The sequence below is a fragment of the Lacerta agilis genome, chromosome 14 (assembly GCF_009819535.1).
Source record: "Lacerta agilis isolate rLacAgi1 chromosome 14, rLacAgi1.pri, whole genome shotgun sequence".
NCBI classification, from domain to species: domain Eukaryota; kingdom Metazoa; phylum Chordata; class Lepidosauria; order Squamata; family Lacertidae; genus Lacerta; species Lacerta agilis.
This window is the reverse complement of record NC_046325.1, coordinates 30,300,505-30,316,289: the sequence shown is the minus strand read 5'-3', so window position 1 is coordinate 30,316,289 and position 15,785 is coordinate 30,300,505. Positions and strand designations below refer to the sequence as shown.

At 45.6% G+C, this 15,785-nt stretch overlaps 1 protein-coding gene across 3 annotated transcripts in view; it reads left to right on the top strand.

The window, feature by feature from the left end:
- ARHGAP23 (Rho GTPase activating protein 23) overlaps window positions 1-15,785 on the top strand; it is a 168,192-nt gene that overhangs the window by 145,628 nt on the left and 6,779 nt on the right. For all 3 annotated transcript variants that reach the window (XM_033170556.1, XM_033170558.1, XM_033170557.1), the window contains 6 exons: window positions 1,164-1,237; window positions 3,858-3,947; window positions 5,240-5,365; window positions 6,955-6,996; window positions 8,296-8,389; window positions 15,380-15,411. In XM_033170556.1, the coding sequence (XP_033026447.1) occupies window positions 1,164-1,237; window positions 3,858-3,947; window positions 5,240-5,365; window positions 6,955-6,996; window positions 8,296-8,389; window positions 15,380-15,411 (458 nt within the window). The remainder of the gene's footprint in view (window positions 1-1,163; window positions 1,238-3,857; window positions 3,948-5,239; window positions 5,366-6,954; window positions 6,997-8,295; window positions 8,390-15,379; window positions 15,412-15,785) is intronic.

Sequence of the window (15,785 nt, the reverse complement as noted above, 5' to 3'; positions counted from 1 at the left end):
ACTGCAGATCAGGGGTCCCCAAACTAAGGCCTGGGGGCCGGATGCGGCCCGATCGCCTTCTACATGCGGCCCACAGATGGTCTGGGAATCAGCGTGTTTTTACATGAGTAGAATGTGTCCTTTTATTTAAAATGCATCTCTGGGTTATTTGTGGGGCCTGCCTGGTGTTTTTACATGAGTAGAATGTGTGCTTTTATTTAAAATGCATCTCTGGGTTATTTGTGGGGCATAGGAATTCGTTCCTATTTTTTTTTCCAAAATATAGTCCGGCCTCCCACAAGGTCTGAGGGACAGTGGACCGGCCCCCCGCTGAAAAAGTTTGCTGACCCCTGCTGTAGATGATGCTGAGCGAGATGGACCGGTTGTTGTAGAACAGGGTTTCCCAAACTTGGGTCTCCAGCTGTTTCCCATCATGCCTGACCACTGTTCCTGCTAGCTAAGGATTATGGGAGTTGTAGTCCACCTGCTCAGATCAACCCATTGCAAGCCTTTAAATTAATTTTTCCTCTAAGCAAAGGGGGCAGCTGTATGTTCTTTGTTTTCCCTTCCAGCCAGACTAGATTATTGTAATGCACTATATGCCGGGTTGCTTTTGAAGACTGTCCAGAAGTTTCAGTTGTTCAGCAACCCATTGCAAGCCTTTAAATTAGATCAACCCATTGCTCAGATCAACCCATTGCAAGCCTTTAAATTAATTTTTCCTCTAAGCAAAGGGGGCAGCTGTATGTTCTTTGTTTTCCCTTCCAGCCAGACTAGATTATTGTAATGCACTATATGTGGGGTTGCTTTTGAAGACTGTCCAGAAGTTTCAGTTGTTCAGCAATGTAGCAGCCAGACTTTTGCCGGGCATTTGCAGATCAGAGCATTTAACTGCAGGCTTTGATCTCCTTTGGGAGACTTGAGACTCCTTTGGGCTTCCTGTTTGCTTTCAGACTCAATTCAGAACTCTTTAAAACCCTAAGCAGCTTCAGAGCAGGTTACTTTAAAGAGTGCTTGCTCCCATAGAGGCCTACCTGGGAATTGATATCAGGGTCAGAGGTCTTGCGCTCAGTGCCATTGGTCTGCCCAGGTAAACTGCCACCTTATCCCCTTGCGTGGGGCTCCCGTTTCCTCTGACCAGACAGTGCCTAACAATCACAGATGAACTTCTTCTTTCTTACAAGATAAGTACAATGACTTTATCGAAGCCAACCGGATTGAAGATGCCAGCGAAAGGATGAAGACCTTGCGCAAACTGGTATGCAATTTGGGGAGGGGAAGTTGTCCTCTGTGAGTAGATGCTTTTTTCTTTGCAGTGCAGTGGGGGGGGGGGGAATCAAACACATCTCCTCTCCACCTTGTTGTAACAAAGCTTTTGAGAGGACAGGTTGTAGCTCAGTGGTAGAGCATCTGTTTTCCATGCCGCAGGTCCCTGGCATCTCCAGGTAGACTTTGGGAAGGAACTCTAACTGAGTCCTTGGAGAGCACTGGCCAGTTGATGTAGATCTGGGATGACTCGAGGGCTGCATTGAAAGTCGGTCAGACCTCTGCCAGTGGCAGAGGTGACCAATGAACACTTATGCATACACACACACTTATCACACATAGGGCACATGCACACTTAGAACACATACTGCAAACTAACTTGCACGCAAACTAACCACATACCGTATTTTCCGGCATATAAGACAATTGGGCGTATAAGACGACCCCCAACTTTTCCAGTTAAAATATAGAGTTTGAGGTATACTCAACCGCAGATTCTCCACCCGGCGTATAAGACGACCCCTGACTTTTGAGAAGATTTTCCTGGATTAAAAAGTAGTCTTATACGCCAGAATATACAGTATATATAGACACGTGGCACTGCCCACCCTCCACCATGCAGTTATGCAGCCATACATAGGTCTTCTTTATCTCTCGCACACAAGCCCCTTTCACTCTATGATGGGGGATGGCAGGAGATTTCATGCCGCCTCGTGGTCTTCAAGGAATGATACCTGAAGTTCAAGGGGCAGCGTTTGCACACCCACTGCAGTGCTGGTGGGCGGGAGGAGACTGGCCACTCTGGGTTCACCAACCCTAATGTAGACTATACTGAGCTAGGCAGCTCAGTGGTCTGACTCAATATGAAACTACTTCCTGTGTTCCAGTTATGCTAATGTGGTGGCGGCATGAGCCAGTCTTTAGCTGAAATTAAAAACTTAATATTGGTGTGGCTAACAGATGGGTTAAAGCATGTTCTCTACAGCAGTTATGTGTTGGGTCTCTAGGTAAAAAGCTGGATGCGGGAGAGAGAGAGAGAAATTGCCAGCATGGGAATGGAGAGAAGAGGAAGCCTTAAGTGTAACATGTTAACACCCAGCAAGTTTCAAGTCAGAGGATACTCCAAGAGCATCTATAAAACAGACAATTTACTTAACTGCCAAGCCAGTTATAAAAACACTTACGCCTTTAACACATTGAATGGCATCCAAGTCAACAGTGAAGCACGAAATTATTCTTAATCCTGGAAAAACCAGTATACAGAAATGATTTCTCTCTTTAAGAACACCGGTTTTATAACATAAAGCAGAACAAATTATGTAGCACTCCTCTCCAAACACACTTCATCCCTTGGCATAGGAAGTTCATTATTTAAACATAGTTTTAAACAATTAAAAAAATGTTTAAACAATTTAAAAAATCCTCCCTTTATAATCTTAAGCATTCTCTTGCCCCATTTTACATTTCGTAAAACAAACCAACGGAATCGCTCTGAAGAGTCTGTTTAAAAAAAAAAGACTTTCTTAACCCTAAAGGCAATTCTTCATGATGTCTGCTAAAGTAACCTCTAAAACCAAGGCCACAGGGAGCTTATATAGTCCTGAGTACAAACCAAAAGCCTCTTAATGCCAATTATGGAGGACTAAAGTGGGGGGGGGGAGGCCTGGCTGAATGAACCTTTTACTTGAATGCTGACGGTGTACAATAATTAACCTTGAACCAGTGAAGAGGGAAAAACATGTAGGAAATAAGTACATAGGGAAAGAAACCCAGTGCTAGTCATATACCAGGGAGAACCAACATGTAGCACAACAATAATCTGGACTTCAACTCCCATCAGCCTCAGCCAGTGTAGTCCAATGGCCAGGGATTATGGGAGTTGTAGTTAAGCAATGTCTAAGAGTACCGCAGTGGCTACCCCTGCCATATTTCTAACACCCTTGACCTGTTATATGTAGCTAAAATGTGTAAGATGTAATTAACTCCATATTGACAAATCCTGTAATGAGCCCCGCTCATGCTTGTAACTTTCTCTTTTGCTGCACATAGAATCCGAGAACTGTAGAGCTGGAAGGGACCACAAGGGTCAATCTAGTCCAACCCCTTGCAGTGCAGGAATCTTTTGCCCAACATGGTGCTTAAACTTACAACCTAGAGATTAAGTGTCTCATGCTGAGGTATCTATATTCCCTAAATCTGGGTTCTTTTGCAGTCGTGAGCACTACAACACCACAGCCAAGCAGTTGCTGATTTCAGGGGCAATTGAGTCACATGCGGGCAAATTCAGAATGTGCAGTTATAGTTAACTGGAAGGTCTTGGGCACAGGATTACCTGTCCACTCACACACTTTAAGCCTCCACATAGGTGAATTCCTCAGCATGCCTTATAGAGCAGGTACAGCTGTATCTTTTGGGGTCCAGCTTTGGTTTTGAGTTTCACGGGTTTCTGTGTCTTCCTAAATTCAGAAGCTTCCATATCCCTGCAGTTTGAGTGCCAAATTCATTTCTCCAATTTTTTTTGAGAAATCTAGGAGAGAGGGATTGGAGGAGTCTTCCATCTTTCACGGATGACTCAAGCTCTAATTGGTGGCTGCTGTTTTTCTGTTCTTCAGATCCGGGACTTGCCAGGCCATTATTACGAGACCCTGAAGTTTCTGGTGGGGCACCTGAAGACAATTGCTGATCATTCCGAGAAGAACAAGGTAATGTTTGCTGAACCGAAAGAAATACGCAGTATAATATGGTAGCTTCTTCATGTGGAAGAAGATCCAGGTAGGTGCAACGAATAGCACAAGCCATGGGTAAGCAACACTCTTCCACAACAACTCTGCTCCCAGAAAACAAAACCCCAACATCCCCATGACAGAGACATTAACCTCTGTGCAAATTATGTGAAAACAAATCAGGAAAGTTTCTCAGTATATATGCTTCATCTGAAAGCAGCCTTAGGCTAAGCAGTGGTTTGATCTTAGTGCCTCGTAAGCAATGTAAGAGGTCAGACCAAAGTCCAGTGTCCTGTCCCCACACCAGCCAGCCAGATGACTGTGGGAAGCCTGCTTGGGGGGGGGGGGCAGGAGGGCAGTAGTCCCATTCTGCTCTCATTTCCCAGAAATGAGAGGTATGTTTAGAGGTAGGGTGACTGATCCTAGAGTTAGCACATAGCCGTTGTGACTGTAAGATGTTGGTAGTCTTCTGTGGATTTGTCTAAGCCCCTTTTATTTATTTATTTATTTATTTATTTATTTATTTATTTATTTATTTCTTCATTCATTCATCTTTTTGTAATTTTATCTATTTATAATTTTTAATTTTGCAAGGATTCCACGTTCACCCAAATGCCAACAATACATTTAACATCAACTTCCTTCCCCCCCATTCCTTTGCTGCTGCATATTCTAAGTATTCCATATTCTGTCTTTTTCATTTTTTTAATCTCTGTTTATTTTATACGGCTGAAATGCTAACGGTTTGATTTGTTTACAATGATCCCCCCCCCAATATCCTACAAACCATTTCCAGTCTTCCTTAAAGATTCTTCCTGGTCTCTTATTCTGCTAGTTAAACTCGCCATTTCTGCACACTCCATCAACTTCGTCTGCCGTTCCTCCTTTGTTGGAAATGGGCCTTCTGTCTAAGCCCCTTTTAAAGCCATCTAAGTTAAATGTCCCTCTCTACCGTCTTCATAACTTCCACTGTAATCCTAGTCACTTACCTAGAAGTAAGCCCCAAACTTCACAAAAGACAATTCTCGGATTGCAGTTAGCTTGCAAGCTCCTTGGAGCCAAAGACCTGTTTACAGAATTTCACAAGCAACAGCAAAGTGTCTTGTGTACAGTGCAGGTGTTATATAATTATAACAACTAATGAAGACTGAAAGCTGAGATGTTTGTGGGAAACAGTCTTGTAGCTTCCTTTGCTGCCTTGCAGTCAAATGCCAGAATAGTCTTTTTTTCTTTTTTTTTAAGCCTAAAAACAACAATGGCTTGCATTGCAGATGGAGCCCCGGAATCTTGCTCTGGTGTTTGGTCCCACCCTTGTTAGAACGTCGGAGGACAACATGACCGACATGGTGACACACATGCCTGACCGCTACAAAATCGTGGAGACCCTCATACAGCACGTAAGGGGCATGGAGGTGCCTGCAGGGGCATGGCGGGGGCTGGGGCACAGCCAGGAGAAGACTGGCCCTGCCTCCTGGATGTGGGATGACCTCCACTTAATTGATTTTTTAAAGTCATCTGGATATCTTCTTGCAGAGAAATGCATGCAATATTTTTTAAAAATCCATTATAAGTTTCCGAGGTGGTTGCTGTGTTTTGCATTTGCTCCCGCCACTGTAGATATATGTGAGCATTTCTCAATTTATTGAAGTACGTTAGCTTAACCATATAAGAAGAGCTTTAATGAGATATAAGGAATATCTCATACGTTAATGAAGAAATCAGCAGTAGACACTACTGGTCTCTTCTCATTCCAGTATTTTCTATAATCGCAGCTAAGTCTATTGGCTGTTACTCTGAACTGGCTCTTGACCAGTGGATCAGTTGTGAAGTACTTTCACTGTTCTTGCCACCTGCTGCTCAGACATAGGGTTGATGGGAGTTGTAGTCCCATCCGGAGGACTCCTCTTCCCTGCCATAGGTCACTGCAGCATTTGTAAAGCAGCGGGGTTGCTTCAGAAGCACCCCTCACTGAGTTCAAACCAGATGTGTCTTTTCCTGTTCTACAGGGATAGAGGGCTGGTAAGGGAGAGGAGAATGGTTCTGCAAGTTTGAAGCATGAGCTGGGTTGAGGGAAAGTAATAGCCAGTGGGATAATGGTTAGGCTGTCACAAATAAATCCCTTCTTTGAAGCCACATTCTGCAAGAACTGGAAAGGTGCAAACTCGAATGCTTGGTACATGGTGTATTGCCCTTATGGGGAAAAATTACTCACAAATTAAGACTGGCACAAAGCATAAAGAAACTGTTGTGGGAGAATGGTGGAGCTTTATTTCATTCAGAAATTCTCCAGAAAACCAAATACCAATTCTAAAGTTTTCCGCTAACTTGTGGATCAATTAATCATAATGTGCTTTTAAGGGCATACACTGTTGTAAGTTGTGGTGTATGTATGGGAAAATAACCTGTATTTTGGGGGGAATCAAATTAAAAACTCAAATATATCCCTTCCTGGTTCCTTGAAGCCAGTGGAAAGCCAATGCGCAGAAATGTTCCTGTGTTGTGTGTTTTTAAAATAATAACAACAACAGAGAGGACAAAGGAACATGCAACTGGCTAAATACAACAGTTAGAAATTATTATTTGCAATAGGTGGGAAGCCCTCCAAAAGCATAGTGAGGAAGGAGGAATTCTGATGACTAGCTAACCCAGTGCCCAGCTTCTCAGAACATACATCTGTCTTGTGAAGTGAAAAGCCAGGAAGAGTCCATGTTTGCATTTCATGGGTGAAGAACCTGCCACGACACCCCTTTAAATCCAGGGCAGGCAGCCTCTTGGATTCCAGCCTTCATCTGCCCAAACCAGTATGGCATAATGATCAGGAGAGATGGGACAGGTGTAGTCCCATAACACCTGAAGAGCAACAAGTTCCCCCAGCCCACCTTTAAACTTGCGAGTCTTAATATGATGTTGGCTTTGACTGATGGGGGGAATTAATGTTAGTAACTCGACTCTGCTTTGATTCCTCTCTGCCTTTTCCCTTTCACAGTCAGACTGGTTTTTCAGCGACAAGGAGGATAAAGGTGAGAAGGTGAGTAACTTGGAAAGGAGGAGGATCGGTACCTGGAATGCAGAGTGTCAGCACAGCCCTTTCCCAGCGATGCTCTGTAGACAGTGTTTCTGCTGTTGGTTGTCAGAAAGGGCAGCCCTGCAGCTAGGGTGTTGTTGCGGTAAAAGAGCCTAAGGTTTATTTAGGGGCAAACCAGATGCCTGTGAGGAAACCCACTAGCAGGGCAGGAAGGCAGTAGCCCTTTCCCAACAACTGGTACTCAGAGACACAGTGCCTGTGATACTGGACATAGTATGCAGCCATAGTGACTGGTAGCCATTGATGCCTTGCCCTCCTTGAACTTCTCCCCTCCCCTTCAAAGCTGTCCAAGCTGTTGGTCGTCGCTGCATCTTTTGCCCATGAAATTGATAGTTCTAATAATGAGTTGGGTGGAAAAAATACTTTTTTGTCTGTCTGGAATCTCCCACCATTTTCTTTCATTGAATGATTCCAGGATTCATGCTGGTCACAGATCTATTTACGCAGGAAATACAGGAGGCAGGCAGTCTTTTTAAGAACGCTGAAATTGGTATGAAAGAGGTTTTGCTTACCAAGTTGTACACATGGCACTTCTTTTGGCTCCCTGTTCCTTCTGCCAGACAGGTGTTTCTGGCTTTTGGAATTATATGTTTATATGCATGTGTGTGTATATCTTGATTTCTAGAGGTGATGAGCATACAAATACTAACTGCTCTCTCCCAGGCTGCCACCCCCTGCCCCAAATGTATGAGGGTAGTGGACATATAGGAGGGGCCCCTCTGCCACTCTTAGCACCGGAGGGAGTCTGTGGGAAAGGAAGTGCTCTTTCAGAGATTTAGGACCTAAGTCCTTTAGAACTGTAATCATGAATGTGAGTACTTTGAATTGTGTCCATTAACAAACTGGCAACCAAGGCAGCTGTTTTAAAACTGTGGTTTAGGTTTCGTAGGCTTGAACTGTGGTGGACTGTTGAGTGGCTGGTCTTCCCTGTTGGGCCCAAGGTCAGATGAGATAATCTTTTAGTTCTTTTCAGCTTTATGGAACATTATGGAACATTATGAGATGGGAGGAGTGGTATTTCCCTTCCCTTCTCCCCATTTCCCCCCAGGTATAGGAAGGAAGGAAGATAGATGAGTGGAGAGCTCCCAGTTTTCCTATACTGAAATACTGAGACCTCCACAGTGCAACCAAACACACCAGTAAAAGAGTTGGCTGAGCAGAAAGAGAAATCCATAGAACACTGTACACCTAGCAGCCAGCTTGAATCTTTTCCTCCTAACCACAAATGCATCCATTTTGCAGACCCCTGTAGATGAGCAGGAGGCCCAATCAGTGCCGAATATTGAGTACCTTCTGCCCAACATTGGTAGGACAGCAGCACCGGGGGACGCTTCAGGTGAGTGGACATTGCTTCATCCTAATGGCTGTGGAATTCCCACAGTGCAAAATTCTGGCTGGTGTTTTGCAGTGTTGCCTCTCTGTAAAAGTTTTCCCATTAGTTGCAGTATTTAAGCACAGCGGGGGGGGGGGGGGAGTCCACTTCCCTTTCACACTACACGTTTCATACATAAGCCTAGATCTCATTTCTCTTAGTTTCCCCATAGGCCTGTAAATTGTCTTTAGCTCCTTGTTGTTGACCTGTCCATCTAACCCCATCCCTTGAGTGCACGATGTTCAACATCCCTTGCCAAAGCCATCTGCCTGCTTCTGTAAAACATTTGCGTTTGGGCAATTCTCTGATGGCAGAGAAGTCCGTGTTTGGCAAAAGCCACTGGGATTAACTCCTTCCCTTTGAGGCTGCACTGTCAGCAACAATGTGCATCTCTTTCTCCCTGCCCCGCTTTCTCGCAATTTCATAAAATATAATGCACCACTTGATTGGAGGAAGCTTCCAAACAGTTTACAAAGAGATGAAACAATAAAACTGAGAAAAATCTACAACCCTATTTTAAAACACACCAAAGTTAAAATGCCAAAGCAGATTAAAACTGCCTCAACTTTCCAAGCATCCGGGTAGGCTTGTCTAAACAAGAATGTTTTTAGTAGACACCGAAAAGAGTACAATGACAGGCTTGGTTGATCTCAGTAGGCAGGGAGTCGCAGAGTGCAGGTGCTGCCACACTAATTGATCACATTCTTAAAAATGTGGAACAGATATTAATTGGCACCTGCAGTAGTTAGTGCCAATTCCACCGATCAAAGCGGTCGAGTGGGCACGTGTTGGGTAAGGTGATCTTGTAGGTAAACTGGCCCCAAGTTGTTAAGGGCTTTATATGCTAACAGTGGGTGGCGCTGTGGGTTAAATCACAGAGTCTAGGGCTTGCTGATCAGAAGGTCGGCGGTTCGAATCCCCGCGACAGGGTGAGCTCCTGTTGCTCGGTCCCTGCTCCTGCCAACCTAGCAGTTTGAAAGCACGTCAAAGTGCAATTAGATAAATAGGTACCACTCCAGCGGGAAGGTAAATGGTGTTTCTGTGCGCTGCTCTGGTTCGCCAGAAGCAGCTTAGTCATGCTGGCCACATAACCTGGAAGCTGTATGCTGGCTCCCTCGGCCAGTATGTACGCCAGCTCCCTCGGCCAGTAAAGCAAGATGAGCGTCGCAACCCCAGAGTCGTCCGCGACTGGACCTAAGGGTCAGGGGTCCCTTTACCTTTACGCTAACAGTGATGGCTTGAACTTGGCCCGGTAGGAAATCAGCAACTTGTGCAGATCTCTGAGCACAGGTGTTATATGCTGACAAGGCCTCACTCCTGTCGGTAGCTGTGCTGTACCATTCTGCACTTAACTGCAGCTTCTGAATTGAGTGCAAGGGAAGCCCAACATTCCTTGCATTGCTAGCCCCAGAATGGAAAATGAGCGAGGTCCCAGCTAAAGAAGAATGGCAGGTTAAGTTGACAGAATATGCACAATTTGCAGAATTAACATATAGAATAAGAAAACAAGAAGAAGAACATACATTTAAAGAAGATTGGAAAACATTTATTGAATATATAGGAAATAATTGTGTACAGCTGAAAACGCTGGAAGCATTAAGATAACAGTGTAAAAAGTTTTGATGGAAGCAATAACGGAATACTGAATTGTATAGTTTTTGTAAAATATGCAGGGATTTATGATATGTGAAATGAACTATGGAAAGGGAAGAAGGGAAGCCATTGATATCTTAAGGATGTAAAATGAGTATTTTAAATTCTAAAACAGAAAATGTAATTAAAACACCCACACCCACCCACACACCATTGCCCACATTACTGTAATCCCATCTTGAAGTAACCAATGCACAAATTACTATGGCAAGGCGTTCCCGGTCCAGGAATGGCCGTAGCTGTCAAACCAGCCGCGGTTGGTAAATGGCACTTGTGGCCACTGAGGCAGAGCTGGATCCAGAAGCACTTTCAAACTGCCAACCTGCTCCTTCGCAGGGAGTGCAGCCCCATCCCAGGATAGTCAGCTGACCAATTTCCCCAACATGGGAGCGACTCATCCACAGTTTCTGCGTCTTGCTGGGATTCAAGCTCAGCTTGTTTTTCCTCATCCATTTTCACCGCTGCACCCAGGCAGTGGCCCAGGGACTGCACAGCCTCTCCCATTTCAGATGTAATGGAGAAATAGAGCTGAGTGTCACCAGCATACTGATTGCACCTGGTCCAGAAACGTGAAATAACTGCTCCCAATGGCTTCATGTAGATATTAAATTGCACTAGAGAAGAGAGAGTCCCTTGTTGCACCCCATAGTGTAGCCACCAGGGGGCCAAAGGCACTCTTCCAACACTGTTCTCTAGACTGTCCTGAAGGTAGGATTGGAACCACTGTAATACGGTCCCACCAATTCACATTTCCCAGATCCGGTCCAGGAGGATGCTGTGGCCAATAACGCCGAAGCAGGAACAAGATTGCACTTCCCCTCTCTGCAAAGGGTTACCAAGGCCAGCTCAGTTCTGTGGCCAGGTCTGGACCCAGATAGGAATGGATCTAAATAATTGGTGTCCTCCAAGAATGCCAACACTGCCCACCACCTTCCCCCCAAAGAGGGTATTGGCAACTGGTAGATAGCTGTTCCAATCCAACAGGTCCAGAGCCAGTTTCTTTAGGAGCAGTCACACTGCTGCCTCTTTTCAGTGCAGCAGGGGCCACCCCCTCGTGCTGCAGTGAAGCATTAAACACACTCTGGACCCAGCCAGTCAGCCTCCCTCTGCTAGATTTGATAAGCCAGGTGGAACAGAGGTTGAGGGGGCATGTGGTTGGACGCCCTGCTGCTGGCACCATGTCTACATCAGCTGATTGCATAAGGTGAAACTGATAGCACAGTCCTTAGAAAAAAGGCATGCATAGCCATTGTCACCTACCCCACCCCTTGTCCAGTGGCAAACACAGCCTTTTAAGTTGGCAGAAGAGAAACCATATTTTTGGCACTGGAGGGGAATTGCTCTTGCGCCCCAGCTGGAGTTGCTAAAATTGATGGGAGGTATTGTTTAAGTGGGGTTTTGTTTTGTTCTCTCTCTCTCTCTCTCTTTCTACTGTTTACAAACTTCCTTAACCTTTTTTGCTGTCTTTCTCTGTTCCTTCTCTCTCTCTCTCTCTCAATCTCTTCCCTCTTCCTCCTCTTCCGTACTCCAGCGGAACTGCCGGAGCTCTAGAGCTGGTACGGTGTGGTTGTGCTCTGGTGTACATGCACTAATTCCATTGGGTGATTACGAGAGACTGGGGAAAACAGGAAAGCAGTTCTAGTTCCCATGCTGACGAGCTACAACTTTGGCGTGTACCATGATGAGACAGACACTGGAGGTTGAGCTCCTTACTGTTAAATAGTTGGGACTGAAAAATGAGGGCCGCTTCATGGGTCTGTGACTTCTTAAAGCCAATCATTGGGGGGGGGGGGAATCAATTTAAAATCAGTTGTGAAAATAGTTTAAAACAAAACAAATCAGTAGCTTTCTAAGCGAGTGCAGAACACACACACCCCCAGGCAGAATGGAAAGGTAGTTAATTTTTATCTTTAACAGCTCCAGCAATATGTAACTTTATTTTGTTTTATTTAGTTAGCATTTATCTAAAGCTTATTAGAACAAAAGATCTCGACTCAGTATAGACAAGTCTAAAATAAGATAGGAACAAAACTTGCTCATGCAAACAGTCTAAATCCCAAGATTTAAGTTGTCTTTCTTCTCTGCCTGATGAAGAGTTCTGTGTGATTTGAATGCCTGTGTATATGTTTGCACCAACTAATATTGGATCCCTGAAAATAATTGCTTCGGCTGTTTTGTATTCAGTTTTTCCACTGGGAAGGAAAAGGTGTCTGTCCTTAAAACTTGGGTGCCACAGCCTAGAGACAGGAAATGTTTCCTTCCCCACCTTCAGAGGTTTTGCTCTTTCAAGGACTTTGGGGTTGTGGGGCAGACTCAGAGCAACTTTCCTGCCTTTCCTCACTCTCGTTATTGCCAGCCACTAATTCCATGTTGTGGGTGGGGAGGAGGCCTTGGTTGTCAAGAGTGGGCCATTGTGACCATCCATTATCTTGTCTGTTGGTTTCATTGCCGCTGACGTTGCTGTGGCGGATTTTGTGTGTGACTGTGTGGAGGCGGGGAGCTATTGCGCAAACGGCTTGGCTGGTACTGTGCCCTTACGAATTTTCTGTGGTTTTCTAGCCATTATTTCTGCCTGTGCACTTGCCCCATGGGGTTTGCCAGCACCCACCTCTGCCCCCTGCTTCCTCTTTGCTGGATCTGCCTGGCCTGGCTTTTAATTTTGTTAAACTTCGAGGGGGGGGGGCTGCATTGCCGCAACTTTGCTTTAAGTACCCCTTAAAACATTGGGCAACACCTGCCAGCTGTTCTCTTAGGTGTGGCTCTCTGAACATGGCAATGGCTGAACTGAGGCAGAGGAGCAAATCTTTTTTTTTTTTTGAGCTGGTTGTGAAACTCAATCCCACCACCCTCTGTTCATGGCTCGCCTTCAGCTGTGTGGGGTGTAAAGTATGAGCCCCACTTTCAGCTAAGGCAGATCCCCTCTAGGACAAAGGACTAAGAATTCCCAAAGCACTGACTCTTAAAACTTTGGTTGTGTACACTCTATGCAGTAACAGCACATCTGTTCCCTCAAAAGAATTCTGGGCACTGTAGTTTGTTGAGGCTTGTGGGGAATTGTAACTCTGTGAGGGGAAAGCTACAGGGCCATTTAAAATGTGCTTTAAATGTACAGTGTGAACACAGCCTTCGTTGTACTGCCGGGCACTAATCTGGTTCATTTGTTGTTTGTGGGCCACTGTTTTGTTTCAGGGTTGCTGCTTGAGCAGCTTCTGGTTAAAAACGCCAGTTCCTTCTGCACTCCAGTGCACCTGTACTGTACATTCAGTACGATGGGGCAGGAGAAGCATTTTGAAGCATTCCGAACTCTGCCATGTTTGCCACATGCACAGCAGTCAAGATACCACTGATTTCAGAGCTGATTCCACCCTGGTGGCACCTGCTCTTCCGCATCCTCACAAGGGTTGAAAAAGAACAGGAGAATTCAGCACCCATCACAATTTTTCTTTGGGAGCGACTTGAGCATTTCCTTTTCTTTCTTTTGCCATTGCATCCTGTCGTGCTTTCAGAACCTATCCTCACATTGCTGACCATGAGTGGGAAACAGGACCCTGTTTCAGAATCACTGCTCAAGGAGATGGGAGACCAGCCCTGTCCCTAATCCTGTTAACACTGAGCTCCTGATAAACTCCTTATGATCCACAAGGCCAAATCCAGCCCCCAGTCATATATTGTGGCCTACTTTTTACAGTCCCAGGCAGGCCTGTGGGGGACTCCATATACCTGACCGATGAGCTCATTTTGCTCTTGGTGGGTCACATGCCTTACAAATCTGGCTTGGGTCTTGCCCCTCTGGGTGGGACTGTGGTGCTTTCCCTTCTGGGACTAACTGCGCACATATGTGCAAAGGCATTGAATGTTAGGACGCTGTGCTTTCCTGCCACAATGTTAGTGGGCCCATAGAGCAGGAGGCAGGCAGCTGTGTGTGGTGACAAGTCAGGTGTTGGTCAGATGTTCCACTGCCTTCCCCCTAACCGCTCTGTGCTCAATCTGCCTTTCTACTTCACTAATTCCACTGACTTTGCTCCACTAACCTTCCTGACAGCCTTGTCACCATCACTTGAACAAATGTGCCTGATGTGGTCCTCACCCTTACAAAGTCCCCATTCATTCATTCATGAAACTCTGCGTGTTCTGGGGTGCTTGATCTGTTCTTGATTTCCTCCCCTCCCCACCCCTTTTATTTTGCCACCAGTTCATTCAGTTTTATTTTCCTTAAGTAAACATGAGACAAAACGAAATGCTGGCTTGTGGTCCAAGGTGGCATGTTTGTAAACACCCAGGGTCAACTTCCCTTCCCTGGACTATTTAATAAGAGGGAGCCCCCTGTTCTCAAACCTTCTTCAATCTTGGCTTATTTTTTAGTAAGGACCCAAAATATTATTGGTGTTTTGCTCAGAGATGTGCTAGGATAAAGAAATTTGCATAGGGTCGCATGAGTCCCTCACTTTAAGACAATTTCCTCTGGCAAGAAGTGATGCGACAACATTAGTTAGAAAAAGGGTTTGCCTTCGTTAGACGTCGTATCGGAAGAGCCCCTGAATTTGGGGTACCTAATCTTTTAATTTGATTTTCATATTGGGAGTGTCCTTCCACAGGACACCACCAGGGGGCGCAAACGACCTTGTCATGCCTCACTGGTAATTGGGCCATTAACAGTCAATGCTCCAACCCACCAAAGTGCAGGCTGTGATCCTAATGAGATTGCTGAAGGGAGGAGTGAGATTCAGGAGTGCCCAAGTGTGTGTCTTAAGGAGCCAGTAGCCGACAAAGGAAGGGCAAGTGCAGCTCTGTGGCTGAGCTAATGAATACATTCATTGCAAAATACAGAGGTCCCCAGCTCTGCCAGCAGAAATGCATGGCTTGGTCAGGAAGATGAAGAAAATAAAAAAAGGCTTACTAGGTTTCCATTTGGAGAGCTTCATAGCTAGCCATTAGCTGAACTCACTATTCAGACTTTAGGGGAAGGTGAGCAAAGTCAGCCCTAGATGCCAAAATAGCACCTATTGTTGCCTTGCATTGGTTTTTTTACACCGTCCAGAGAGAGAGAGAAGCCTTTAGACTTCCATAGTCAGAACAGAAGAAACATCTGCTGAGTCATCCCTTCTTTTTTATGGGGTGCACCTTTTGGTTTAGCTCTAATGCGCTGCCTCGGGAGCATGACATACCTTTGGTGCAGGGAAGCCATGGGGACAAGTGTTCCCCCTGGAAGCCTCACAACCCACCCACCCTCCCACTTTCCCGACACTGCCCCATGCCCTACTGATCCTCTCCTCTCTCTCTTTCCTCTTCGTTTGATAACAGATTCGACCAACAGTGGCTCAGCTAAATCAAAGGTAAGGCTCCTTTCTGTTTCATACCTGCCCATTGGGGAGGAGAGATGGGAAAATATGGTTCAGCTCCTCTTAAGGGGTCCCTGCACTCACGATTTGTACTGGGGGGGGGAAGGGTTCCATTCTTTTCAACAGGACCCCCCTCCTTTTTTGCAATACCATACAAGTTGTGCTTTTGGGAGGCCTGATCTGGATGCAAAAGCCCCTACCCCCACCCCATGACTGATCCGGTCCCCCGCTCAACTAGTTTGTAAGGCAGGGGGAGAACCACACACACACACACACACACACACAAGGGTACATCTACAGGCAAGGTCATGCATTTCTTGGCCCATAGGTTGTGTGACTCACCCAGGTAGCATCCCCTGGTGATATCT